The sequence below is a fragment of the Caretta caretta genome, chromosome 16 (assembly GCF_965140235.1).
Source record: "Caretta caretta isolate rCarCar2 chromosome 16, rCarCar1.hap1, whole genome shotgun sequence".
In the NCBI taxonomy this organism is placed as follows: Eukaryota; Metazoa; Chordata; order Testudines; family Cheloniidae; genus Caretta; species Caretta caretta.
In genome coordinates this window covers 2,506,238-2,533,961 of record NC_134221.1, presented here as the reverse complement: position 1 = coordinate 2,533,961, position 27,724 = coordinate 2,506,238, and the positions used below count along the sequence as shown (strand labels likewise).

Here is a 27,724-nt window from a genome sequence, read left to right as displayed (position 1 = left end):
TACAGACGCACTGAAGATACTGACACCAAGGAATTCATTTGCCTTTACAGCAGACATAATGGCTGCTTAAGAGAAGGCTCATTTCTAAGCCATCCCAACACCTGGCCTTTCTTCTTTATAATCAGGGCCCTACGTATTCTGCAGCCAAGCAATTTGCCACAGAACTATGATTTGGAATCAAAGCTTGGATTTTAGAAAGCTATGTTTCTAGTCAACATGGTTGTGACAATAACCCTGTAAACATGAATTGAATGTAAACCAGTGTGGCCAACCCTTGAAATTCTAATCAGGAGAGTCACAATATTTGATGTTTTATTTACAATCGTCCTCCCGCCCCCATTGCTGGAATCAAATTATTTAAGAATTTCAGCTTTATTAATTATTATTAAATGAAAGTGTCTAGCCCTCAGGACTGCAGAGACGAGATTGAAACTATGACCTCAAGAACCAGAGGGCAAAGAAAAAAGAACCCAACATTATTTAAAATTTAAATTTTATTTGTATTTAAAATTCTTATGATTTTTAAGCCACTCATGAATTCCGGAGCTTGGTTCACATGTTTCCAACACTTGGGGTTGGCAATATGCTAAACCAAGGCAGTGTTGTCTTCCTGAACATGGACAGCCGGAGGCTGTGTCTAAACTAGCAAGCCTACAGCAGCACAGCTGAATGGATGCAGCTGCACTGCTGTGAGACTGCTCGTGCAGCCGCTCTGTGCCAACAGGAGAGAGTTCTCCTGTTGACATAATAAAACCACCTCCAGGAGCAGCAGTAGCTATGTCAGCGGGAGAAGCTCTCACAGACACAGCCTATGCACTCTACCACTTATGCCGGCGAAACTTACGTCGCTCGGGGGGGTGTTTTTTCACACCCGAGCGACATAGTTATACCAACAAAAGTTTCAGAGTAACAGCCGTGTTAGTCTGTATTCGCAAAAAGAAAAGGAGGACTTGTGGCACCTTAGAGACTAACCAATTTATTTGAGCATAAGCTTTCGTGAGCTACAGCTTTTGTGAGCTACAGCTCACTTCATCGGATGCATCCGATGAAGTGAGCTGTAGCTCACGAAAGCTTATGCTCAAATAAATTGGTTAGTCTCTAAGGTGCCACAAGTCCTCCTTTTCTTACCAACAAAAGTGGTAGTGTAGATATGGCCTGAGACAATGGCTCGGAGGTGTGAACAGTCCCACTTAACTCAGCCGTTTCTTAGCTCTGAAACAGAAAGACAACACTTTAAAATGTCACATTAACTATTTCACTGCTGACTTCTTAGAAGAAACATCTTGCTAATGTGCTTGATGAATAATCCCAGACTGCCTCTGCAGGTGTTCAAGTCTCAACTGTCCCATACCCAGATGCTAAAACCTTCAGCTTCTGACTCCATACCATATGGGAAAATTCACCACCACCAGCCTGCTCGCCTTTCCTCACAAAAAAAAGTCAACTAAAAGCACACCACACTGGGCTAGGTTTTGATAGTGACTGAACAAACGTGGGCTCCATCCATAGCTTTTTGATGTAGGCCTCTTGGGGAGTCTCACGCAACAAGCTACACAGATTTATGATGACACTAAGAGCCAGGACATTCCATGTCTGGAGTGGCACCATCCACGTCTCCCACAGGCTAGGGACCAAGAGGTGCAGGAAGTGGCCATCTGTGCCTGAGCACAAACATGTCCCGATTATTACTTTTACCATGGCAGTACCCCTTTCCATGAGGGCCCACTTGTGCCAGGGACTGTAGATACACAATTCCTACCCCAAAGAGCTTACAGTCAACTTGAAGCATGAGAAAAGGGGGAGGGAGAAAGATGTCCCAAGTTTGACCCTGAACTGTGAAGTCTTTTTTTAATAATTCCCTAACCCTCAATGTTCCTTCAAGTTGTCTGCTATGAGAACGAACTTGAGGTTTATTTTTAGTAATCCATGGGCTATATTTTTACTTCATGTATTAGAACTGGGGTGAGGAATGTTGCATCATTCAGTGCAGGGAAATCTCTAATAGCCTCAAATGCAAGTGAGAAAAACTAGCGTGTAGTCCACAGACCAAAATCCTAGTGAGAAGGCAAACATTTTTTGAACAGAGTGATATTTGGTCAGCCAACACACATGCTGTTACACACAGACACATACTAAACCGTGTTGTTGACTTTTGGAGCTAACAGTCAGTCATGTGTAGACTTAAAAAAAAAAAAAAAATCAAACTCAGTGTTCTACAGAACAAGCCAAGCAACTAGTCCACCCTAGAATTTTTCAATCTAAACCTCAAACTTATTTTAACACTAAATTACTCATTAGAACTGAGTTAACTGAGCTCTAGATAATGCTTTGACTGAATGCCACCTTCAGTGCTCCAGTGGAAAAGGCAATTAGATGAACTGTCTATGCACAGAATAGTCTCTTTACATGGACTGTTCTGAAGGGATGGCTGAACCTCTGACAGTCACACACCAACGGTGCCCAGGAAAGGCCTGTCAGGAATACCTGGTGGACTGAACTGCTTTCTGGAGTTAATCAGTCCAGCTCATGGCAGGCAGCTGATAAATAAGTGAGGAGACTGGGCTGCTGGAGGGGACTTGCTTTATATTCAGAGTATGAGTTTCATCCTCCGCTCTCTTGTTGCAAGATTCATGAGTAAGATGAAGACAGGGAAGCGTAATTTAAAACTAAGCCACACCACCACACACCAGACAGGAAGGAGAACACTGGCCCTGTGAGAGCAACCTGGGATCTCAGATACAATTAACTAACCCACTAAGAGCTGTAAGATGTTATGTTTCGGTACATGAAGAGACCAGTCACTATCAGGCAGAATGGCTGACTAAACTGTATTTGCCTTTTGCACCGGAGAGATTTCCTCTCCTTTACCCTTACTTTGTAAGGTAGAGAAAGGGCAGTTAGTTTTTTGTTTTTTCTGGAGACTGAGTCACTATGAAAGCAAGAACAGCATCACTGTGGGCTAGGTCTAGTGCATTCATCACACACTGTTCTCCAACATGTTGCACTTCCTCTCTGTAGTGAGCCCCAAAGGGTCCACTCCTACTCCCACTGAATCCAAGAGCAAGATTCTCATTAGTACAGCAGGAGAAGGCAGAGGCCTGGAGTGACTGAGCCACATAAGTTAGTGGTTTGTTTCCCAAGAGACCTGGTTACAAATACAGGTGACACAGGAAACACTCATTCTGTGGTTTCTGAGCTTTGGGACAGGAAGCGCTGCATTCAAAACCCTGCATATGTTTGTGAGAGGTGGCTGGAGAGCATGTCAATGGCCTGACAGATTCTGACAAGCACGGAGAAACAAATTCTGGGCTGAGGGAAGTGAAATTCCAAGTACCTTTGTAAGTGGCATCAACTGGAGTCGGTCCATCTTAGCCTTTTAATGATAGGGAGAGGTCAAAGCTCATCAGCTGCAGGCTTTTAGTGCAGGAGGCAAACATATCTGCATGCATTTTTATCTAACAATGATGTCAGTGTGTATGCCAATCAAAGTCCTGCCTCTGGCCCTTGTGCTTAGTTGTGTCCCACTGTCGCAGTAAAACATAATTTATTTTTATACTACAAATTACATCACATATTATACAAGGTAGAAAGTTTAATATTTCATGTCACTTTAAGTTAAAATACTACTCAAAGATCTAAATTCAAACATCTTTCTTAATCATGCTTGCTTCATGGGTGTAGGAATATTAGCAGAAGCCTGTTCTAGATAAGCTAATGGTCCTTGAGGCATTTCTGCAGGTTTTTTGTGTTGCACATTCATGTCTTCTAGAACCTGCTGCCAGTGACGCAGTTTACCCAAATGCTTCTGAATTAGTGACAGAGCAGGCTCCTGCTTGAATCCTCTCCCACCCTCAATGTGAACCTAACAGCTCAAGCAAAGAGTCTAGAGTAACTGGTTAAACAGTAACCTCTTCACACATTAACTCTGGATTTGCATTTCAGGTATTGCTGCAGCCAGCTGCACCCAGCACCACAGTCCGTGAACTGTACTGGATGGCATCTCTAATGAACAGAAGAGACTTGGAATGCAAGTAGGTCATCTCAAGCACATCACCCATCTGAGCAATGGCCACTCAATCTTAGCACCACAGGGACTCTAAATCACATTCTTTGCGTTTCCATGTAAACAGACATTAATTACCTCTTGATTCAGTTCAGTTATTTTATTATACTGCATTGTTTAAAGATTATTAAGCAGCCTTATTTGCTTCAATTCTCAGTTACATAAATCATGTACATCAAGTTTGTTTTTTCTCAGCATATATAAATGAAAGGTCCCTTAAGATTCCCCTCTCACTAAAGGTGCTAAAGCACAGACAAAGCTATGAAAAACTTGAGCACTTTCTGGTAATGCCTCCATTTAAGACAATCATTCCACATATTGACAGGAGAGAGTATCATTATGAACTGTGATCAGAAGCCCAGTGAGTCTGGCAGAAAGCCTGAGCTGGCTCTCCCCGGGTAGATATGGAACAAGGGGAGACCTGTAAGAGTGCATTCCAGCAGTAATATGGGAACAGGTTATTCTGCGTGGTTTTTGGCAGGATGGCACTTTATTGTAGAAACCGAGGCTGCAAACCCCAAATATCTGTACCACCAGACTGTAGCTGTAGGGATTTCGACATTCTCTACTGAGTGCAGAGATGAGTGCAAGTGTCAGATTTATACAGTTTCTCCTTGGAGAATTTACTATCTAGCTGGATTTCACTGTGTTTTTATACCAAGGTCTCTCTTTCTTTGCTGTGTTTGCTTTACGGAGTACTGAATGGATGACAGACATTAACTGAGCTTTAACCAGTCTGGACTAGCATTTGAGCTATGTTTGTTCTTCTAGATACACACACACACACACATACACAAAATGTATTCTTTAAAGTTAATTTAGTGCTGATGAAAGACACTAGAGTGTGATCTGAAGTCCTCTGACCATGGAGAGGGTACAGCCATGGCAGTGCCACCAGACCACACGCGTCCCCGCACTATGCCAGCAGGACCACAGCCCCTGTGGGGTACAAGGTATTTCAGCCACCATGGCCCATTCAGTCCTTGCCTCTCTGATGAGGCTGCCAACAAGGGGGAGAGATTTCCAAGATGCAGATACCTGTCCAAAGGAACCAGACAGACTGCTGAACAACCATGTCAGAGTCAAGATCTGTGGCTGCCACCAAAGGGGGCTTAATTTCAATTGAAAATCAGGACACACAACTTTTCACACATCCCATAAGCCATTCAGTTCACTGATGGATATTTTCTTAATGGAGTTTTAATTAATTGGCCACATTTAAGAAAAGTTTGTATATTAACAAAAATACACGTGTGTAACAGTTTAGATACCATTTTGACTTGTTGGCCTATTAACACTGCAATGTACAGATTTATTCCTGCACATCCTGTACATTGCACGGTACAGACCCTTGGAACCTTTATACATTGATAAGGGTATGCTTAGGTAGGTAATGAAGAGCACGCACTTCACCAGCAGTGACACATTGCAGTTATGGGAAACAAAATGCTCAGTCACTTTTGTTAACAACACTCTCCTGAAAGCAATAATCTGTCCAGGCTCCTTTAACAACTGAAAAGCAGGTCATCAGAGGAAAAGGATCCCCACATGAGTTCCTGTGGAAAGGATAGTTCTCCCCACCCACTCTGCACCATGTAAATCCCGGACTCTTACCTGCAGCTGCAAGAATGGGATGTTGAAGAATTTGTGCAGGTACTTGAGGCCAAAACTGTTCTTCATGGAAGATTCAGCATAGCGAAAATAAGATGAGCCAGGAGGTCTGTTCCAAATCAGATGAGCAGAGGAAAGAAAATTACACAGAGACCAACTGACTACATACAAAGCAGAGGCACGTGCTGACTCCTATACCGTGAGCAATCCTCATCTCTCAGGAAAATCTTCAACCCCAAGACTTGGGCTGACAGTTCACCCTGCTAGGGGGCTCATTATTTTGTTTACAGCTCATAAGGAGCCAAATTAACTCTTTACCCCTTTAGAAGGCTGGTGAGGAAAGGCTTAAGTGCAGCTGTTGTGTTATTGTGTCATGCAACCGACAGTCCGAACTGCTCTGCTGGGACGCTGGGCCAATGGCTTACTGAACCAAGTATTTCACAGCTGTACAAGTGCATTTCTTACAGTGCATTTTTATTTCTAATACCATAAACAGACCTAAATGAAGCTATTAAAAACCTCGGCACTGGGCATGAAAGTTACATTAGTTCACCTTGGATAACGGTGTGTATAATATGAATAGATGTGGCTATAAAAGAACTAGTACAAAGCCACTCTTTGTGATGGATTCCATTTCTACATGTCTGATGTAGGCATAAGTGAGTGAGAGACTTTACAAGAAAACGTGTTACACAAAAAAGCTTTTGTAAAAACCCTCAGAAGGAGAAAGGCAGGATGAGGTGGATTGATTGATTGCTGCCGAACAAGGGCAGTATCTATAATGAAAGAAAAGGAGTACTTGTGGCACCTTAGGTACTGCTTTTCTTTTTACGGATACAGACTAACACGGCTGCTACTCTGAAACCTATAACGAAAGAGAGCCTTGTGGCCAGATTCCAAGAAATGCCAGAGTAGAGGCTTGGCAGGCAGTTGGGAGAACACAGCCTGGAAGTGATCAGGATCTGTAGTCTTGCAATGGGGATGCTCGATCTCTAGGGTGTGGGAGAGAGGGAGAAAAAGCTAGTGGCACTATGCTGGTTTCAGAGCATGGATGCTCATAGAACAGTTGTGTAGGGGGAAGTAATATGCAAAATCTTTCAGCAAGGAAAAAAAAAAAAAAAAGACAGCCCAAAAGGAAGGGCTGAAGTACAATTCCATTTGGATAGAGCAGTTCTGAAAGGCCTGCACCACAGGGACTCTCACTGCTATTCACTGACTCTGTGAACTGAGAATCACCCCCCCCAGTGCAGGCCTTTTAGGTTCGGTAGGAACACCACAGAGTGAGAAGAAAGCCCAGTATAAAGGGACAATATACAGGGATATCAAACCCAAAAGGATGAGAAGGGAGCAATTCAATGGCTCACACATGTCTGGAAGATAACAGCAATGCTGTTAACTGGGGCTGGATTGCATGGAAAAGAAGGGGAGGCGTGCTGCTCTCCCAGAAAGCCAGTATGGTGCCAGCCCTGTTTACCTGTTCAGATTATCAATGAACTCCCGCATGTCATCTGGCAGAATGACCCTGTGCTCTCCCATATCACGGTAATTCCCAAGCACACACACTGGAACATGGGTGGGCACTTTAGGAAGCTCCCTCAATATGTAGTTAAATGTCCTTTACCAAATAAAAGGCGAAACAAATAATTAGTGTGAGCACACTTGATGGGTTAGTTGAACTCTCAGCAATATTACATTTACAGCTTACATGCACACAATGGAAACTAGCATACATAGTCAGAAAAGTTGCAAAGCAAACAGAAAAATTCAAAGTACAAATCTCACATGTGAGTTTCCTCTGAGGCCCACCTACAGACGACACAGACACATTCTGAGTTAATATTGTTATTTCACAGAGAACAGCCCAACTACCTCAGTCCTGTACCTTGAGCAGGGACCCATATAAAATAGTCTAGAAGGCTACACTCTGCACTGTTGTGTGAGGATAGGGAGAATATTCTCCTCACCCCAGCTGGTGATTGGGATTATGCCCTTTTTGCTCTTGTTGTCATCAAAGATAGTGTAAGTTACTCCTGGGGGAATTCCGTGCCACTGTGCACAGGAAGGAAACATGTCCCCACTGCAGATTTCTTTGCTTCCCTGCAGAAAGTGACAGGGAAGTTGTGCCAGGGTAGGGGTGGGGCTGGGAATGCCCAGGGATGTAGTTTGGAGGGGTGTTGCCCCCAAAACAGAGGCAAGGTGGGGGGGGCACACGGAGTCATGTGCCACTGCCCCCCCACTCAAATTCTGTGGGCGCAGAGGTGCCTGGATGCTGCCTCGAGTCCCCGTGCCAGTTGTGCTTGCCTTCTGTGTGCTGGGATCCACCCTGTCCAATAGTGAGCGCCCTGGTGGGGCAGGTCGAGGGGGGTGGGGGTGGGCGTGGTAAGGCTGGAGGAAAAAGGCAATGGGAAAGGAAGGGGGTTGAGATATGGGAGAAGGTGGGGAAAGGGGAGGTTGTGGGGTGGGGGGATGGGATGGGATGGTGGGGCGGGAGTCCAGCATGCGGCATCCCCTCTGCAGCAGCTGCAGTTGGGGCTCCCCCATTAAGGAGGCACATCGAACCCCCACCGCCCCTGCACCACCCCGATGAGCCCCCCCAGACACCGACCCCACTGAGCCCCAACCAGCTGCACCTGCACCCCCACCCGACCTCCCTCACATCCAGACCCCCATGCTGAGCCCCAACCCCCTTCACCTGGACTGCCCTGCACAGTCCCATTGCCCCTGCACCTGGAACCCCCCAATGAGCCCCTGTACATTCAGATCACCCACGGAGCTGCCCACACCCAGACTGCCCCACACAGAACCCTCTTCCCCACACTAAGCCCCTCTACACTTGGATCCTGCTAGGCTGAGCCTGCATGCCCTGATGCAGAGGGGCAGGACCCCAGGGTGTTTCTGGGGCAGGCTTGGCCCTTACACAGTCTCATAGTCAGGTGCAGCTTCACCGCGGAGTCCCTGTTCAGGGGTGGGGGGGCTGTAGGATGATCTCCCACCTCAGTGCAACCAATGGCCTGTGCTCCTCACTGCTAGGCTGAAGCCTCCACATTTATTTACTGACAAATAAAATCTGCAAAATTTTAAAATATTGTGCTCAGAATTTTTAATTTTTTGGTGCAGAACGCCCTCAGGAATAGGAAGTGCAATTCTTATACACAGAATCAGCAAGTTTGCTAAGCTATTTGCCTTTACAATTCGGTGTGGTAGTGAGTTCCACAGGTTATATGCTACATATAGAAATATTTCCTTTGATCCACTTTAGGTTTATCATTTTAACTGAGGGCCCTCCTTGTCTCGTGCTAAGGAATTTGTGTTCAAGTATCCCTGTCTTGCAGCCAGTACACACTGTACCGATACAGAGTGGCTAAAGTTGCATGATCTATATCCCAGTGTCTAGACAGGCTGATCTATTATACGGATAAGTAAAATAGCTTTAGCACCTGTCTATTTTGAAGTGCTGGAGTGCAGAAGTCTGCCAAGAACTCTAATGAAATTAAAGAGCATACCAAACAACACTGCATCGGGTGGTGAGGCCTACAGAAGAGAGTTCCAGCAATGGGTAACCCTCTCCCATTAGGATTTCATGTATTACTGCCCATAGGGGTTCATGACATCTTTTCACCCAAAAGACAGCAATTCTCCCTTGTAAGCTGAAGGCACAAGCGGTAGCTTGGGCCAATCAATGTCCCTGACACACTAGGACTACTCTCAAAAAGAAAAGGAGTACTTGTGGCACCTTAGAGACTAACCAATTTATTTGAGCATGAGCTTTCGTGAGCTACAGCTCACTTCATCGGATGCATACCGTGGAAACTGCAGAAGACATTATATACGCAGAGACCATGAAACGTCTTCTGCAGTTTCCACGGTATGCATCCGATGAAGTGAGCTGTAGCTCACGAAAGCTCATGCTCAAATAAATTGGTTAGTCTCTAAGGTGCCACAAGTCCTCCTTTTCTTTTTGCGAATACAGACTAACACGGCTGTTACTCTGAAACTAGGACTACTCTATTTGTTTTCCTCTTCCCCAGTTCCTGCCACCCCTGCACTCTCACTTTCACCTTCCCTTCCCATCCCCACTTCCATGTTTCCTCTCCCTTAGCAGAGGGAATAAAAAAAGAGCCCAACAAATGAAGCCCCAAGCTGTGTCCACAGAGCACTTACAAACCCACATTTCCCTATTCCCCTCGGGCTCTCTTCCCTGTTCCCCACTGTTTGTGACTTTCACCTCTCCCATTAAATATTATGCCTACACTTGAGACTGGAAGCTCTTTGGAGCAGGGACTTTGTCATCTACCTTTGGAGGTGCTCAACACACTCTGGGTGCTGGATAAGTAACTTCTGCAAAAGGCATTTTCTAATTGTTTCCCCTCAGCCTGCTGCACAGTGGGAATTGCAGATCAGTGGACATGGAGGGAGACAGCTAGTTTAGAACAGATTAAGTTGTGTTTTACAGGGGAATAGATTAAAAACAGGCAAAATTATTTTAGGTGCCAGGAACCTGTTTCAGCTCATTGGACCTTTATGTGCTTAGAAATCACAGAATCTAAAGATCATTTGTTTTGATTAAACAAGTGAGACTCAAGCTGCATGTATCACTGCTCCTCTCTTACCACTGCTTGGTGATGTCGAACATCATCACTACTCCATTGCAGTTTTTATACACATCAAGAAACTCCGCATCCAGAGCCAACTCTGACTCTGCCTGGAAACAGAAAGAAACACAAACCGTAAATACTCCAGCTCTTACAGCTTCAGACTTCTAAGAAAAACAAATCGGTATCAAGAAGAGTACCAAGGTTTCCAATGGGAGCATTTCCACAAAAAAGAGCACCACTGGATTTTACCCCACCACTTGAACAAGGCTTCTCAAATAGCTCACTGCTTACACCGCCTGAGTGAGCACGATCTGAGAGCTGCCAGTGTTCTGTGAAAAGCTAAGTGTTCGATTTAAGAGAGCAGGAGTATTTTAGCACTTGCAATCTCATTCTCCTCTCGAGCCCATCACCCTAGATCCCCTCTTGACAAGCTGATTCCATAGACAGCTACAGGATACAATAGGCCAGTAGTTCTCAAACTTTTGTACTGGTGACCCCTTTCATATAGCGAGCCTTTGAGTGTGACCCCCCCCCTTATAAATTAAAAACACTTTTTAATATATTTAACACCATTATAAATGCTGGATGCAAAGTGGGCTTTGGGGTGGAGGCTGACAGCTTGCGACCCCACCATGTAATAACCTCACGACCCCCTGAGGGGTCCTGACCCCCCAGTTTGAGAACCCCTGCAATAGGCAAAACATGTCTAGAGTAAAGCAGCTCCCTTTCTTTGTTCCTTTCCAAACCTGAACGTTTGCTGTGCTATGCACTGCTGATCTGCACAGCCAGAGAGTGTCTTCTGCTGCACCCTTCCCCAGCCCTGAGTGAGACTGGCACTTTCTAGCAGCAATATTGATTGGTAACAATAGTACACTTTGCCGCATTAAGATTGTTTTCCAAATTCAGTATTTGCAGTCCTAATTGCAAATTTGCAGGATCCCATTACAATCTTGTACCTGCAGCAGGGCTACATCTTAATGTGAAATTACCCTCCATTCTAATGGCACAGCAGCAGTATGATTTGCTTTCATACATAGCTTCACACTGGGAAAGTGGGCTTCGAACTTATGACTGGGCATGTCATGGCCAGAGAAACACCTGAATCAAAGGGAGTCTCTTTATCTATGTGCTAGCAGGGAAGTCACTAGATTGGGAATGAATTAACCCCTTCTGTACACCAACCATATTGGCCCATTGATTTCAATAGAATGGTTACAGAGCACAAAGTGGGATACTTCTCATTCACTGGGCCCTGCAGGGAACCATCACATGACCAAGAGCAACGAAGCACTTCAAGAATTAAAAGAGATTAAGTGAGCAGAGACTTCAAGCCACCCTTTCCTGAAAGGGGAGCACAATGGGATTTTTGTGAAAGAAGCTCTAAGTGCATCTGGGGTCAAAACGCTGTCTGGGGAGGCAGGCGTCACATGTCCTGACTTCACATGTATACATGTCGTGCACAACAGCAATGCTGCTGTCAAGAGGGCATATGCTCCCTTCAGTTTGCTCCCATCATAATATCTGGTACTAATACTCCCCTTTCCACCTGCACATTTCAAAATACTTTTAAAAAGGTGAGTGATCGCTTTCCCCACTGTACAGCTGATCAGCTAAGGCATCGCGTTAAGTGATTTGCCTCAGATCACACAATGAGTCAATGACGAACCCTGAAAAGGTACCTTGGTCTCCCTGTTCTGGTTCTATCTCCCTTTTGTCATCATAACTCAACAGATACAATGCCCTAGAGGGAACAGGGGAGGGTGGAAACTGCCAGAATTGCTGCAGTGGGTCAGACCCTCCGTGCAATGCCCTGGGGCAGCCTAGCGCCTCAGCCTGGAAGCAAGTTCCGGCTGACGTGTCAGCCACATCACCCTGAACACAGATATGAGTGCGAGCTACATCTGAACTTTGACATAAGAGATTGCATGTTGTCAGCTGTCAATCACTTAACAAGAACAGGGAGACACATTTGCATCTCAAAGGTGGCTCACCTCCTGAGGGTCGTTCTCCAGTTTCAAACCATCTCCACGTTTTTTGCATTTTCCTTAGAAAGGAGAGAGTTATGGAAGAAACATTAAATTAGGCAGAGCATTCCCCAGTTGACATTTGACCTTGGTGTCACCCAGAGATTTGTGGATTTTCAGACTGAGCCAGATCTGGGAACTAAACTCTACAATGCCTGGTAAAACGCTATTGCTCAAATAAATTGGTTAGTCTCTAAGGTGCTACAAGTACTCCTTTTCTTTTTGCGAATACAGACTAACACGGCTGTTACTCTGAAACCTGCTATTAACTCTAGTCTCTCTGGCTGGTGCAATGGTCATCAAGAGTTAGGTCAACCCAGCTGCGTGGCTTGGGGGAGTGAAAAATCCATCTCCAAGCAACGTAGTTAAGCCAACCGAACCCCCAGTGTAGACAGAATTAAGTCAAGGGGAGAATTCTTCTGTTGACCTAACTACCACCTCTTGGGGAGGTGGATTGACTAGTGACAGGAAAACCCTCCCCATTGCTGTAGTGAGTATCTACACTGAGGCACTAAGCTGCACACCTGCAGCATTTCTAATGAAGACATAGCCTCAGTAGACTATGTGTGTTTGAGGATAATTTCTCAGTGGCAGGTTTGTCCTTGGACAGGATAAAGTGTTTTGCATCCTACATTTAAAGCAGACCCACTTCTTTCTATAAGCTTGATAGAGGGGGAGTCAGCCGGCCTTGAGGGGAAATACTATCAGGTCTGTTTAACATGAAGGTTAATAGAAGGAAAGCCTACTGCAGCCCTCCTGGCAAACAACCAGAAACGAATGAAAGAACACCACCTGGGGCCTGCTCTCTGTAAAGAAAGAAAAGAGGCTCTGACTGTTCCACCTTTTGTTCCTGCTAGCACTGGAGAAGCACAGTGCAACAATACCTGACAACTGAATTGCACAATATAGCCAACTGCAAAAAGGCAAACATTTCAGGATGCAACCTTCCCAGGAAAGATTATGAGAGCTCAGTGCTGTTGCATAAACCTGAAGCAAACAGTATTATGAATGCTTTAAATGTGGTTTTAGAGAATCCATTAGGTGCTTTGGTTTGAACTGCTGTAAGGGAATTTAACAACCAATATGATTAGGGGCAAATGGGACAAACTCCTGAGGAAAGACAAAAAAGCTAAAAACCATGCAACTTGTCTAAACCCTAAAGGAGGATTGTGGTGGGGAGAGGGGGAAGAGAAACACCCCACAAGTATACGAAGGGAAGGCCAGGAAGAGGCTGCACAAAGGGAATCTTATGGCAATTTATAAGATGCACCAATCCAAAGAAGCATGCACAATAAATTTAAGTGAAAGGGCAGGAAAAGCTTAACAATAAGGCCTGGTCTACACTACAGAGTTAAGTTGACACAGGGACAGCCCCGTGGCGGTGGTGGGGTGGAAGGGTGGCTGCAGCGGTGAGCCCCACGGCAGCGGGTAGGGGTGGGGGGTTGCAATGGTGAGCCCCGTGGTGGTGGAGGGGGGTCTGGGGGGGCGGGGAAGAGACTACCTGCAGCGGTGAGCTCTGAGGTGGGGCTGACAGCCCCAACATTGCTCCACTTAAGTTGTTGCAACCATTCCTGGTGATGACACGCATCACCTGCAGAAGGAGGGTAACGCAGACATGAAAAGCCACAGTAATTACTGTGGTGGCTGTACATTGACCTAACTTGGGCCGATATAATTCTTTAATGTAGACAAGACCTAAGATCTATTGGGCTGTGGAATCATCTCACAAGAGAAGGGAATTTGGCACTCAACACATTTCAGAATTCAACTGGACAAAAAACTAGAAAATGTACTACCAAAAACCAGTCCTCCAGTACATTGGCCAAAGGCTAATCTAGATGAGCCAAACAGTCTTCTTACTGAGGAAGGTCACAGAAGTTAGAGTACTGCTAAAATACAACTTTCATATACAAAAAACAACCCTCAGCCTCTTTCTGTCTTGGATAACATACAAACACCCTTACAGGGATTCACCCCTTTTCATCTGCTCAATATTCACTTTAAAAAAAGCTGTTAAAACTGTTGCATGTATCCTGAGAGGAATAAGAAAAGGAGTACTTGTGGCACCTTAGAGACTAACCAATTTATTTGAGCATGAGCTTTCGTGAGCTACAGCTCACTTCATCAGATGAAGTGAGCTGTAGCTCACGAAAGCTCATGCTCAAATAAATTGGTTAGTCTCTAAGGTGCCACAAGTACTCCTTTTCTTTTTGCGAATACAGACTAACACGGCTGTTCCTCTGAAACCTGAGAGGAATGTGAACATTAGGGCTTGTCTACACATCGACACTATTGCAAAAATTAGCCAGCATGTGAATTTAAAACACAAAAGCGATTCTATACTGGCTCCCAGGGTGGACACTCTTATGCTGCACTAAGACTGCTTTTGCGTGGTTGAACTTAATCCTGCTATTCTAGGTATTTCCCCATGTAGAAATGCTCAGTTAAGAAACTGCTTCATATACCTTAACTCTCCCCCATAGGGATGACAGCACCTTACTGTATTGTTCTTTTGGGAGTGGGGAACATATGCCTCAACTGCCGGAACCAAATGGCATGGAATCCTCCTATGCAGTGTTAACGTCTTTAGTCGCAACTGTGCAGCTCAAAACTAAGTGGCAGGTTTACGTATCCAATGTGACGCAAAAGTAATTAGCTCCCATATTAAAGCTGCTATGCAGGCCATGTTAAGGGACCCACAGGACTGTATTTAAAGGAGTCATTTGGCATTGTGAGGTGTACTGAGAGAAGGGCATTTTTTGCTCGGGAGAGAGACGATACTGTGATGTTCTTAACTCCCACTGCCCAAAGGTTAAACCAGCATTACCCCAACATTTGAAAGCTGAAGCCTCCTTCAAGAAAATTAAACTAAATCAATTAATCTAAAATCAACCTCACCATGGGCTGTTAAAGATCACCCAGAATTTTAATTAAAGGAAATTAAATTGTATTTTAAAATGCGTCCTTAAAATTTTTAGGAATATTGTACATTCATACGGGATGTTAAGAAATGTTTGAATGTGTGATTTTAAACTGAAATAGAACATTGCTGTGCAAGATTACAGTCATATTCCTTAACGAATTAAAAAAAAACCTTGCAACTAAGTAGCAACATTCAATTTTTTCATTAACAAAACACCGCACTCCCCTGGGTCCTTGGGCTTGGCTGCTCTGCGGGGTTTGGATGCCTTGCTGGGGTTGGCACCTTTTAGACTAGGGGAAAGAATAAGTGGTATCTTCCAAGCCCTCCTACTCACGGCATCAAAATGAATGGTCATTCAGAGTAGATTGTGGAGAGCTTTATATTGTGATCCTTCCTCTCCTTTCTTTGATTATTTCATTGCTCTGAAAAGAATGTAAGCGGACATTTAAAGTATCACTATGGGCACCCGATCTAGCACACATTAAAACATATGGTGTGGCTCACCCCTCAGAGCTATTGTTTCAGGTTCTTTGCAAATTCCAGCTGCCTTGGTTAAGCTTTTTCCTCTACAATCACAACAGCTAGAGACAAATGAAAGCTGAGGTGCTAGAGAAGAACTGATCATTTATCTATGTTCAAGTTAAAGAAAAAAACAACCTCTAGTGAACTGACTGCCAGTTAACTCAAGTTCACTAACATGTTCTTATAAATCACAAACACGTGGGGTGTTCAGACTAGCATGGACAAGCGAGTTAGCTAATTTGAAACAAAAAGGCAATCATTTAACTCAAATTAAAAATTCTAGTGTACACAACTCTGAGAACCCTGTAACCGTCCCTCCCCACTCCTCCAGGGGGTGCAGCCCATACTTTGCAAAACACTGGCTTAACACAGCTGTTCACAATTTGTTTAGAGTCACACGAATTGAAATACATCATGGATTAAATACCACAGTTAGTACTAGTGAGTTCACTTATCACATTTTACAGATACTGATTTTGTTTTAGAAATTAAAAGAAGAGCAAACTTAGAAAGTGTTCTTCTGAATTAACTCTGCCCCCAACTAAAACCTCTCCGACGCATTATCGAGGATCTACAACCTACCCTGAAGGACGACCCATCACTCTCACAGATCTTGGGAGACAGGCCAGTCCTTGCTGACAGACAGCCCCCCAACCTGAAGCAAATACTCACCAGCAACCACACACTACACAACAGAATCACTAACCCAGGAACCTATCCTTGCAAGAAAGCCACTTGCCAACTGTGCCCACATATCTATTCAGGGGACACCATCATAGGGCCTAATCACATCAGCCACACTATCAGAGGCTCGTTCACCTGCACATCTACCAATGTGATATATGCCATCATGTGACAGCAATGCCCCTCTGCCATGTACATTGGTAAAACTGGACAGTCTCTACGTAAAAGAATAAATGGACACAAATCAGATGTCAAGAATTATAACATTCATAAACCAGTCGGAAAACACTTCAATCTCTCTGGTCACTCGATTTCTGACCACAAAGTGACTATCCTTCAACAAAAAAAAGTCAAAAACAGACTCCAAAGAGACTGCTGAATTGGAATTAATTTGCAAATTGCATACAATTAACTTAGGCTTGAATAGAGACTGGGAGTGGTTGAGTCATTATACTAAGTGAAACTATTTCCCCTTGTTTATCCCCCCCAACTGTTCCTCAGACGGTCTTGTTAACTCCTGGAAATGTGCTGGAAATGGTCCACCTTGATTATCACTTCAAAAGGTTCTCTCTCCCCCTACCCCACTCTCCTGCTGGTAATAGCTCATCTTAAGTGATTACTCTCCTTACAATATATATTTTTTCATGGTCTGTGTGTATATAAAATCTCCTCACTGTACTTTCCACTTTATGCATCCGATGAAGTGAGCTGTAGCTCACGAAAGCTTATGCTCAAATAAATTGGTTAGTCTCTAAGGTGCCACAACTCCTCCTTTTCTTTTTGCCAATACAGACTAACACGGCTGCTATCCTGAAACCTTTGTTCCAGATGTTCATGACCAAAAAGGTTTAATGGAATTATAGAACTGCAGAATCTGACACTGAAATTCCTTACTGCAATCTATAGATCAGTCTATCTTCAACAGAACCTATTCTGACAGTTTGAATGCTCCTGCTACTCATTTCTGTTGAGTAAAAGAAGCCTTTGATGCCAGCCCCGCAGCAAAGAAATGAAATGCTTTTATAACCATTTTATTTTCAGTGTTTAATCCATCTGAAAAATACAGAATGAATGCTTGTAAAATATGCTTTTTTGGCAGATGTGGATGTAAAACAAATCGTGACAACAGGAAATGTGTTTAGCTTTTCCTTGTTGAGGTCAAGGACAAAATAGAGCAGTTAACCAATAAATGCTCTCCTCAGAGGATTTAAACATGATAGTGCTTCGCCTGTGAAATCAGAACAAAGGAAGCCAGCAGCTTAGGAATTCTTCCATGAAATAGTCTGGCCCATCATAAACTCCTCAGCAGGTTTACTAGAAAATATTAATCCATAAATGTTCACACTCAAAATGGCACTCCCCATGATAAGCAGTCCTTACAGAATTCCAGTATTCGACAACTGAAATAATTTCTGTTGCTAATGACTGGTTACAAAAGGGTTAACCCAAAACAACGGGGGTATGGTTATTCATTGGAAAGCTTCAGACAGGCAGCAGAATGGTGGTCAGCCACGCTTCCCAGCTAGTAGATATCAAGAAATTAATGTTAGCTTTAAAAAAAAAGTTCGGAGCACTTTCTGAACAATGGAACAACAACTTCAAAATGCCACATTCAGAGTGTACGAGTTGGTGGCATTTTCAAAGGCAGTTTTGTAAATGCAGCACACTGCACAACTCTAAGTATACACATTACACAGGGTCCACTAGGAGAGGGTAAAGCAAAGATCAGATCCCATCAGCATTCAACTGCAACAGCACTGGAGGCTTTGCTAAGAAATGGCTACGGTCTAGACTAGTGTCACTCTCACCCAAAGCATCATGCAGGAGGATTTTTTGGCCTGAGTGCACATGACGAAAAATTAAATGAGATCATATTAAAGGATGAAACAGTGAGATATGAACAATTCCTTAATGGCTAGTTTGCATTTTTGCTTGAGGTGCGTTTATCACAGAATTGCACTACTGTCAGAGTTGGACTGCATTACACTGCACTAACTAAGCACATAAACCTGTAACTACTTAAAAAAAACTTGGGTTTGTTTATTCCATAAACAGGGATTCTAACAATGACATTTTCCCCTTTAAACTTCAGGCACACTCCACCACCGGAAGTCAGTTAACTTCTGCAAATGCCAGGTCTGTCTTAGCCTGTTTTGCCACCAGGATGACAAATCTTTGGAGTTTAAAGTGCAGCTCTGCTCTGAGAAGTAACTCAGATATAAAATAAAATACTGGCGTCACAGGATCACAAGTTCACAGTAGAATCATAGAATATCAGGGTTGGAAGGGACCTCAGGAGGTCATCTAGTCCAACCCCCTGCTCAAAGCAGGACCGATCCCCAATTAAATCATCCCAGCCAGGGCTTTGTCAAGCCTGACCTTAAACACTTCTAAGGAAGGAGATTCCACCACCTCCCTAGGTAACGAACGCACTCCAGTGTTTCACCACCCTTCTAGTGAAAAAGTTTTTCCTAATATCCAACCTAAAATCTTCCCCAATGCAACTTGAGACCATTACTCCTTGTTCTGTCATCCGCTACCACTGAAAATAGTCTAGATCCATCCTCTTTGGAACCACCTTTCAGGTAGTTGAAAGCAGCTATCAAATCCCCCCTCATTCTTCTCTTCTGTAGACTAAACAATCCCAGTTCCCTCAGCCTCTCCTCAGAAGTCATGTGTTCCAGACCCCTAATCATTTTTGTTGCCCTCCGCTGGACTCTCCAATTTTTCCACATCCTTCTTGTAGTATGGAGCCCAAAACTGGACACAGTACTCCAGATGAGGCCTCACCAGTGTCGAATAGAGGGGAACGCTCACGTCCCTCGATCTGCTCGCTATGCCCCTACTTATACATCCCAAAATGCCATTGGCTTTCTTGGCTACAAGGGCACACTGTTGACTCATATCCAGCTTCTCGTCCACTGTAACCCCTAGGTCCTTTTCTACAGGACTGCTGCCGAGCCATTCGGTCCCTAGTCTGTAGCTGTGCATTGGATTCTTCCGTCCTAAGTGCAGGACTCTGCACTTGTCCTTGTTGAACCTCCTCAGATTTCTTTTGGCCCAATTCTCTAATTTGTCTAGGGCCCTCTGTATCCTATCCCTACCCTCCAGCGTATCTACCTCTCCTCCCAGTTTAGTGTCGTCTGCAAACTTGCTGGGGGTGCAATCCACACCATCCTCCAGATCATTAATGAAGATATTGAACAAAACCGGCCCCAGGACTGACCCTTGGGGCACTCCGCTTGATACTGGCTGCCAACCAGACATGGAGCCATTGATCATTACCCGTTGAGCCTGACAATCTAGCAATTACTAGATTCAGTCAGTCAGTCAATTACTTCCCTATAGACAAATCTGGTATGAAATAAAAAAAAAGATGGACTTCCTGGATGCCAGCGCTGCATGCTTAGAGTAACTTCTGAAAGTGAAGCTGGGGTCTGGCTCGCACTTCACCAGTAATCCTGATTCAACTGAGCTCTAATAAAGATTAATTTAAAGCGCACGTGAGTGGCACACTTCTGTACACTTTGAGATAAAAGAGTGCTCCTGGGATTTAATTCATGGTTCTGTTGAGGGTATGGAAGCCAGAACAGATTCCAGCTGAGTCTCCCAAGGCTCTAAGGGTTCTGCAGGAATGGAAAAACAGGAGTAAGATGATAAAAATGTAAATTTTCATCACTAGTCAGCAGATCTGATCCAGATCACAAAGGATTACATAAAGGGCAGATCTCCAGAGTAAGGGGGTGCTATTTTTACAAAGTATTTTTCTAACCATTATTGCACTTTTAAAAGGATATATGTCCAAGTCATTTTCCCAAATCAAACAACTTCAGTTCATGCAAAAGAATGTGCTGCTATAAATGGAATTCATATGTAACTCTTTTCTGTCAACAGCTTCCAACTGTGTGTTTGGTACAGCTTTTGGCTTCCTAAGAACTAGAAATACAGTTCTCTTTCTGATATGCTATCATGTTTTAAAAGCTACATTTTGTCATCACATGTAAATACTCAGCTCCCAAGACTTTGTTCAAAAATGTATATATTTTAAAACACATGCTGTTTTTTTCCCTAGTAGGCATGTTATACAAATGGTTTAGATTAGTGCACAGAAAATGCAATGATTTAACCGGATCTAAGTAATTCACTTTAAACAAAAAAAAACCCCACACTATTTTGCACAGTGAAACTATCCTTCTAACAAGATTATTCCTTCAAAAAGACAGTTCAATGGGTACTACTATAAACAGAATGAACTAGTGGCCTAACAAGGGAGAGGAAATGAAGTTTACCAAACATACTAGGAATCAGATCATTTGGTCCATTTTTGAATGAATGGAGCCAACTTCGTGAGAAGTTCAGGCTTCTTGCAACTGCTTCTAAATTCTTTGTTCACCCTGAAGTTAAGATGGCAAATCTGAGCCATCTGAGCCCCTCTGGTAATGAGGGAGAATTCCCAGCCCTGCAAGGTTACTTCAGGAAATTAACACAAACATTTCTATCAAAGAAAGGAAAGCAAATAGTTTATAAATTTCACATAAAAATTCTTCTAATTTAAGTTTTAAAAAAAGGAACTAAGTAGCATTAGAAAGGAAACAGTAAGTCTTTACCTTTGTCAACTACGTCCCAGACTTCAACCTTTACGATATCATCAGTGGCTAGAAGTGGAATAAGGACACAAAACTTTAGAAGGGAGGATTTGGAAAAAAACAAAACAAAACACTAACCCAAAGCAAATAGGTTACAAAGCTAAAAGAAAGAAACAGAATATCTAAATGCAAATAAAAACCCCTTAAAAACCCCACAGCATTCCCTCTCTGATGTACTTCAACTGCTGCTCTCTTTAAAGAGCTCCTTGAAAATTCATGGTAATAGATGAGAGATTTATAGACAATTTTTTAAATTAAGTTGCAAATTTGGAACACATTACTTCATGAGCGCATCAAAACCCCATTTGGATTCTTTTTTGTATCATACAGAGAGCTGCCACCCTCTTTTTTAAGACTAGAAGTTAATTAAATGCTGAGAACAAAGATCTTTATGACAGAAAACTTCAGAGTAGAGGTATTCTAAGGAGATCAACTTTACTAATATTTTTAAAACCCTCACACAAATGCACCAAACAGGAATTGAAACATATATCAAACAAGTCACACACACAAGGTCTGTTTCTGTGCGAATTCCAAGTCATATTAGCTTACTCTGACAAAAAAAAAAATATTTTTACTCCTGAAAGCACTACAGAGCCAACAGCTATAGGAGAGTAAACTGGATTTGTCTAACTCAGATTTATTAACTAAGTTCCAACTGCAGAAACTTTATTACTAATGATGCATGAGCCAGAAACAGCTCAGCTTCATAGTGCAGGGTAAGTTTCAGAGTAACAGCCGTGTTAGTCTGTATTCGCAAAAAGAAAGAGGAGTAACTTGTGGCACCTTAGAGACTAACCGATTTATCTGAGCATAAGCTTTCGTGAGCTACAGCTCATTTCATTGGTTAGTCTCTAAGGTGCCACAAGTACTCCTTTTCTTAGTGCAGGGTAAGCAGTTGCAGTTAGAAAGCCACACTTTTGATCAGTCTGAGTAAGCGATCTGATACCATAAGTAACACAGCCCCCCACAATGCCTTTGTTAAAGCGTTTCTCTTCAGAGAAGTGCACACTAGGGACTGAAACAACAATTTGTACTGGCAACACCTATAAGTACACAGCAACTGAGCAAAGATTGAGCAATTGAGCACAGTGGCCCAAGTAATAAAAAAAATATTCCCCTATCACACTGATTAAATTTAACCGACTATGACTTTCAATCCAGGAAACCATGCACTGTTGGTTTAGCTAACAAGTATGAAAATCCTGTAAAAAGAGTAACCAGTACAAATAGAAAAGGTCTCTTTGAACTTATGCATGATTGCCCGTCTAGCCCAATATAGTGCCCATATTTAAAAAAGTGAAGAACGAACCTGGGGAACTACAGACCAGTCAGCCTCATTTCAGTCCCCGGCAAAAACATGGAGCAGGTCCTCAAGAAATCCATTTTGAAGCACTTGGAGGATAGGAAGGTGATCAGGAACAGTCAACATGGATTCACCAAGGGCAAGTCATGCCTGGCCAACCTGATTGCCTTCTATGAGGAGATACCTGGCTCTGTGTCATAGAATATCAGGGTTGGAAGGGACCTCAGGAGGTCATCTAGTCCAACCCCCTGCTCAAAGGAGGACCAATCCCCAATTAAATCATCCCAGCCAGGGCTTTGTCAAGCCTGACCTTAAACACTTCTAAGGAAGGAGATTCCACCACCTCCTTAGGTAATGCATTCCAGTGTTTCACCACCCTCCTAGTGAAAAAGATTTTCCTAATATCCATCCTAAATCTCCCACACTGCAACTTGAGACCATTACTCCTTGTTCTGTCATCTGCTACCACTGAGAACAGTCTAGAGCCATCCTCTTTGGAACCACCTTTCAGGTAGTTGAAAACAGCTATCAAATCCCCCCTCATTCTTCTCTTCCGTAGACTAAATATCCCCAGTTCCCTCAGCCTCTCCTCAGAAGTCATGTGTTCCAGTCCCCTAATCATTTTTGTTGCCCTCTGCTGGACTCTCTCCAATTTTTCTACATTCTTCTTGTAGTGTGGGGCCCAAAACTGGACACAGTACTCCAGATGAGGCCTCACCAGCGTCGAATAGAGGGGAACGCTCACGTCCCACGATCTGCTGGCAATGCCCCTACTTATACAGCCCAAAATGCCATTGGCCTTCTTGGCTACAAGGGCACATTGTTGACTCATATCCAACTTCTCATCCACTGTAACCCCGAGGTCCTTTTCTGCAGAACTGCTGCTGAGCCATTCAGTCCCTAGTCTGTAGCGGTGCATTGGATTCTTCCGTCCTAAGTGCAGGACTCTGCACTTGTCCTTGTTGAACCTCATCAGATTTCTTTTGGCCCAATCCTCCAATTTGTCTAGGTCACTCTGTATCCTATCCCTACCCTCCAGCGTATCTACCTCTCCTCCCAGGTTAGTGTCATCTACAAACTTGCTGAGGGTGCAATCCACACCATCCTCCAGATCATTTATGAAGATATTGAACAAAACCAGCCCAAGGACCGACCCTTGGGGCACTCCACTTGATACCGGCTGCCAACTAGACATGGAGCACTTGATCACTACCCCTTGAGCCCGACAATCTAGCCAGCTTTAAATCCACCTTATAGTGCATTCATCCAGCCCATACTTCTTTAACTTGCTGACAAGAATACTGTGGGAGACCATGTCAAAAGCTTTGCTAAAGTCAAGGAATAACACATCCACTGCTTTCCCCTCATCCACAGAGCCAGTTATCTCGTCATAGAAGGCAATTAGATTAGTCAGCCATGACTTGCCCTTGGTGAATCCATGCTGACTGTTTCTGATCACTTTCCTCTCCTCTAAGTGCTTCAGAATTGATTCCTTGAGGACCTGCTCCATTATTTTTCCACGGACTGAGGTGAGGCTGACTGGCCTGTAGTTCCCAGGATCCTCCTTCTTCCCTTTTTTAAAGATGGGCACTACAGTAGCCTTTTTCCAGTCGCCCGGGACTTCCCCGATTGCCATGAGTTTTCAAAGATAATGGCCAATGACTCTGCAATCACATCCACCAACTCCTTTAGCACTCTCGGATGCAACGCATCCGGCCCCATGGACTTGTGCACGTCCAGCTTTTCTAAATAGTCCCGAACACTTCTTTCTCCACAGAGGGCTGGTCACCTCCTCCCCATGCTGTGCTGCCCAGTGCAGTAGTCTGGAAGCTGACCTTGTTCGTGAAGACAGAGGCAAAAAAAGCATTGAGTACATTAGCTTTGTCCACATCCTCTGTCACTAGGTTGCCTCCATCATTCAGTAAGGGGCCCACACTACCCTTCACTTTCTTCTTGTTGCTAACATACCTGAAGAAACCCTTCTTGTTACTCTTAACATCTCTTGCTAGCTGCAACTCCAGGTGTGATTTATCCTTCCTGATTTCACTCCTGCATCCCCGAGCAATATTTTTATACTTCTCCCTGGTTATTTGTCCAATCTTCCACTTCTTGTAAGCTTCTTTTTTGTGTTTAAGATCAGCAAGCATTTCACTGTTAAGCCAAGCTGGTCGCCTGCCATATTTACTATTCTTTCTACACATCGGGATGGTTTGTCCCTGCAATCTCAATAAGGATTCTTTACAATACAGCCAGCTCTTCTGGACTCCTCTCCCCCTCATGTTATTCTCCCAGGGGATCTTGCCCATCAGTTCCCGGAGGGAGTCAAAATCTGCTTTTCTGAAGTCCAGGGTCCGTATTCTGCTGCTTTCCTTTCTTCCTTGTGTCAGGATCCTGAACTCGACCATCTCATGGTCATTGCCTCCCAGGTTCCCATCCACTTTTGCTTCCCCTACTAATTCTTCCTGGTTTGTGAGCAGCAGGTCAAGAAGAGCTCTGCCCCTAGTTAGTTCCTCCAGCACTTGCACAAGGAAATTGTCCCCTACATTTTCCAAAAACTTCCTGGATTGTCTGTGCACCGCTGTATTGCTCTCCCAGCAGATATCAGGGTCATTGAAGTCTTCCATGAGAACCAGGGCCTGCGATCTAGTAACTTCTGCGAGTTGCTGGAAGAAAGTCTCATCCCCCTGGTCCGGTGGTCTATAGCAGACTCCCACCACCATACCACCCTTGTTGCTCACACTTCTAAACTTAATCCAGAGACTCTCAGGTTTTTCTGCAGTTTCATACTTGAGCTCTGAGCAGTCATACTGCTCCCTTACATACAGTGCAACTCCCCCACCTTTTCTGTCCTGCCTGTCCTTTCTGAACAGCTTATATCCATCCATGACAGTACTCCAGTCATGTGAGTTATCCCACCAAGTCTGTTATTCCAATCACAATTCCTTGACTTTGCCAGGACTTCCAGTTCTCCCTACTTGTTTCCCAGGTTTCATGCATTTGTGTATAGGCACTTGAGATAACTCACTGATCGCCCCTCTTTCTCAGTATGAGGCAGGAGCCCTTCCCGCTCACGCGCTCCTGCTCCCTCCTGGTACCCCACTTACCTCAGGGCTTTAGTCTCCTGTGGATGTGATATATCTTGACTTTAGCAAAGCTTTTGATACAGTCTCCCACGGTATTCCTGCCAGCAAATTAAAGTATAGATTGGATGAATGGACTGTAAGGTGGATAGAAAGCTGGCTAGGTTGTTGGGCTCAACCGGTAGTGATCAATCGCTTGATACCAGCTGCCAACTAAACATCGAGCTGAGTACCCCAGGGGTCGGTCCTGGGGCCGGTTTTGTTCAACATCTTTATTAATGATCTGAACGATTGGATGAATTGCACACTCAGCAAGTTTGCAGATGACACTAAGCTGAGGGGAGAGGTAGATATACTGGAGGGTAGGGATAGGGTCCAGAGTGACCTAGACAAATTGGAGAATTGGGCCAAAAGAAATCTGATGAGGTTCAACAAGGACAAGTGCAGGGTCCTGCACTTAGGATGGAAGAATTCCATGCCCCGCTACAGGCTGGGGATAAACTGGCTAAGCGGCAGTTCTGCAGAAAAGGACCTGGGGATTACAGTGGATGAGAAGCTGGATATGGAGTCAACAGCATGCCCTTGTTGCCAAGACGACTAATGGCATATTGGGCTGCATTTGTAGGAGCACTGCCAGCAGATTGAGGGAAGTGATTATTCCCCTCTATTAGGCACTGGTGAGGCCTCATCTGGAGTACCGTGTCCAGTTTTGGGGCCCCCACTACAGAAATGATGTGGACAAATTGGAGAGAGTTCAGCGGAGGGCAACGAAAGTGATTAGGGGGATGGGGCACATGATTTATAAGGAGAGGCTGAGGGAAGTGGGGTTATTTAGTCTGCAGAAGAGAAGAGTGAGGGGGGCATTTGATAGCAGCCTTCAACTACCTGAATCGGGGTTCCAAAGAGGATGGAGCTCGGCTGGTCTCAGTGGTAGCAGATGACAGAACGAGGAGTAATGGTCTCAAGTTGCAGTGGGGGAGATCTAGGTTGGATATTAGGAAACACTATTTCACTAGGAGGGTGGTGAAGCAGTGGAATGGGTTACCTAGGGAGGGGGTGGAATCTCCTTCCTTAGATATTTTTAAGGTCAGGCTTGACCAAGCCCTGGCTGGGATGATTTAGTTGGGGTTGGTCCTGCTTTGAGCAGGGGGTTGGACTAGTTGACCTCCTGAGGTCCCTTCCAACCCCGATCTTCCATGATTTTATGATTGCATCTCATCTCTGGCGAAGGGCTAGTCTACACTTGCAATGCTAAAGTGCTGCCAGAGCGGCGCTCTAACGGGGCTGTATAGTCACAGCAGAGCCCTGGGAGAGAGCTCCCCCTGCGCTCTAAAACAAACAACAACAAAAACCACCATCTCCACGAGGGGCGTAGCCACCGGCGCTTTACAGCGCTGAAACTTGCTGCACTCAGGAGGGTGTTTTCCCATACCCCCGAGAGAGAAAGCTGCAGCGCTGTAAATTGCCACTGTAGACAAGCCTTAAGTCTGGTTTTGCAAAGCAACTCCTACTCTGCATCCAATTTTCTAGCCTGACTGATTGAGGCACAAGGTGATCAAGTGACTTGCCCAAAGTCAGAGTGCCACAGGCCTTGCTGGACTAAAAACCATGATCTTCTGAGTACTGAGCCTTTTGTTCAGCCAACGAGACAACACAGTCCTTTGTCTCTATCGCAGGACGTTTCTCAAGTCATCCATTCACAAGGCCAGATTTTGCCACTCTTGCTCATACTGAGTAGAATCTTACTCCACAAATAGTTCCACTAAAATCAACAGGGCTGCTTGCAGAGTACTGCTCACTGTGGCTACATCTACACGACACACCACTCCTGGCAGCTGGTAAGGTATTCAGCTATATGACTCCATGAAAAACAAGCTATGCCCATTCTGCAGCGTGTAGCTACACATGTCAATGAAAGGTTTTGGAAGGGGGGGGAGGCAGTGGGGAAAGGCTCCCCCCGCCAAGCTTTTCCCTATTGCTGGAGTCCTTGCAGGGAAATAACCTTGCAGACACAAAACAAATGTGGACTGTACATACGGTACTGCCTTCTTGAACCTGCAGATAGAGCTAGTACAGCTACGCAGCACGAGAGTGAAATTAAGGACACTGATCAGGTTTACGACCAGAGCCTGGGTCTGGATACAACGTGTCAATTTTACACTCCTGCAGAAAGCTGTGGAGACAGTGGAGTGATTCAGAGAAAGACAACACACCAGACTTGCAGACAGTTAGGAGGAACACAGCACAAATCTGTCTCCAAACACACACTT

The 27,724-nt window shown here is 44.4% G+C and overlaps 1 protein-coding gene across 4 annotated transcripts in view; it reads right to left on the bottom strand.

Annotated features, from left to right (window-relative positions):
- The window catches only part of RABL6 (RAB, member RAS oncogene family like 6), a 107,988-nt gene that overhangs the window by 49,454 nt on the left and 30,810 nt on the right, over positions 1–27,724 (bottom strand). For 2 of the 4 annotated variants that reach the window (XM_048822845.2, XM_048822847.2), the window contains 5 exons: positions 21,030–21,077; positions 12,261–12,313; positions 10,285–10,376; positions 7,149–7,289; positions 5,678–5,783 (listed from right to left, as the gene is read on the bottom strand). In XM_048822845.2, the coding sequence (XP_048678802.1) occupies positions 5,678–5,783; positions 7,149–7,289; positions 10,285–10,376; positions 12,261–12,313; positions 21,030–21,077 (440 nt within the window). The remainder of the gene's footprint in view (positions 1–5,677; positions 5,784–7,148; positions 7,290–10,284; positions 10,377–12,260; positions 12,314–21,029; positions 21,078–27,724) is intronic. The other 2 variants (XM_048822846.2, XM_048822848.2) reach the window with 1 other exon arrangement.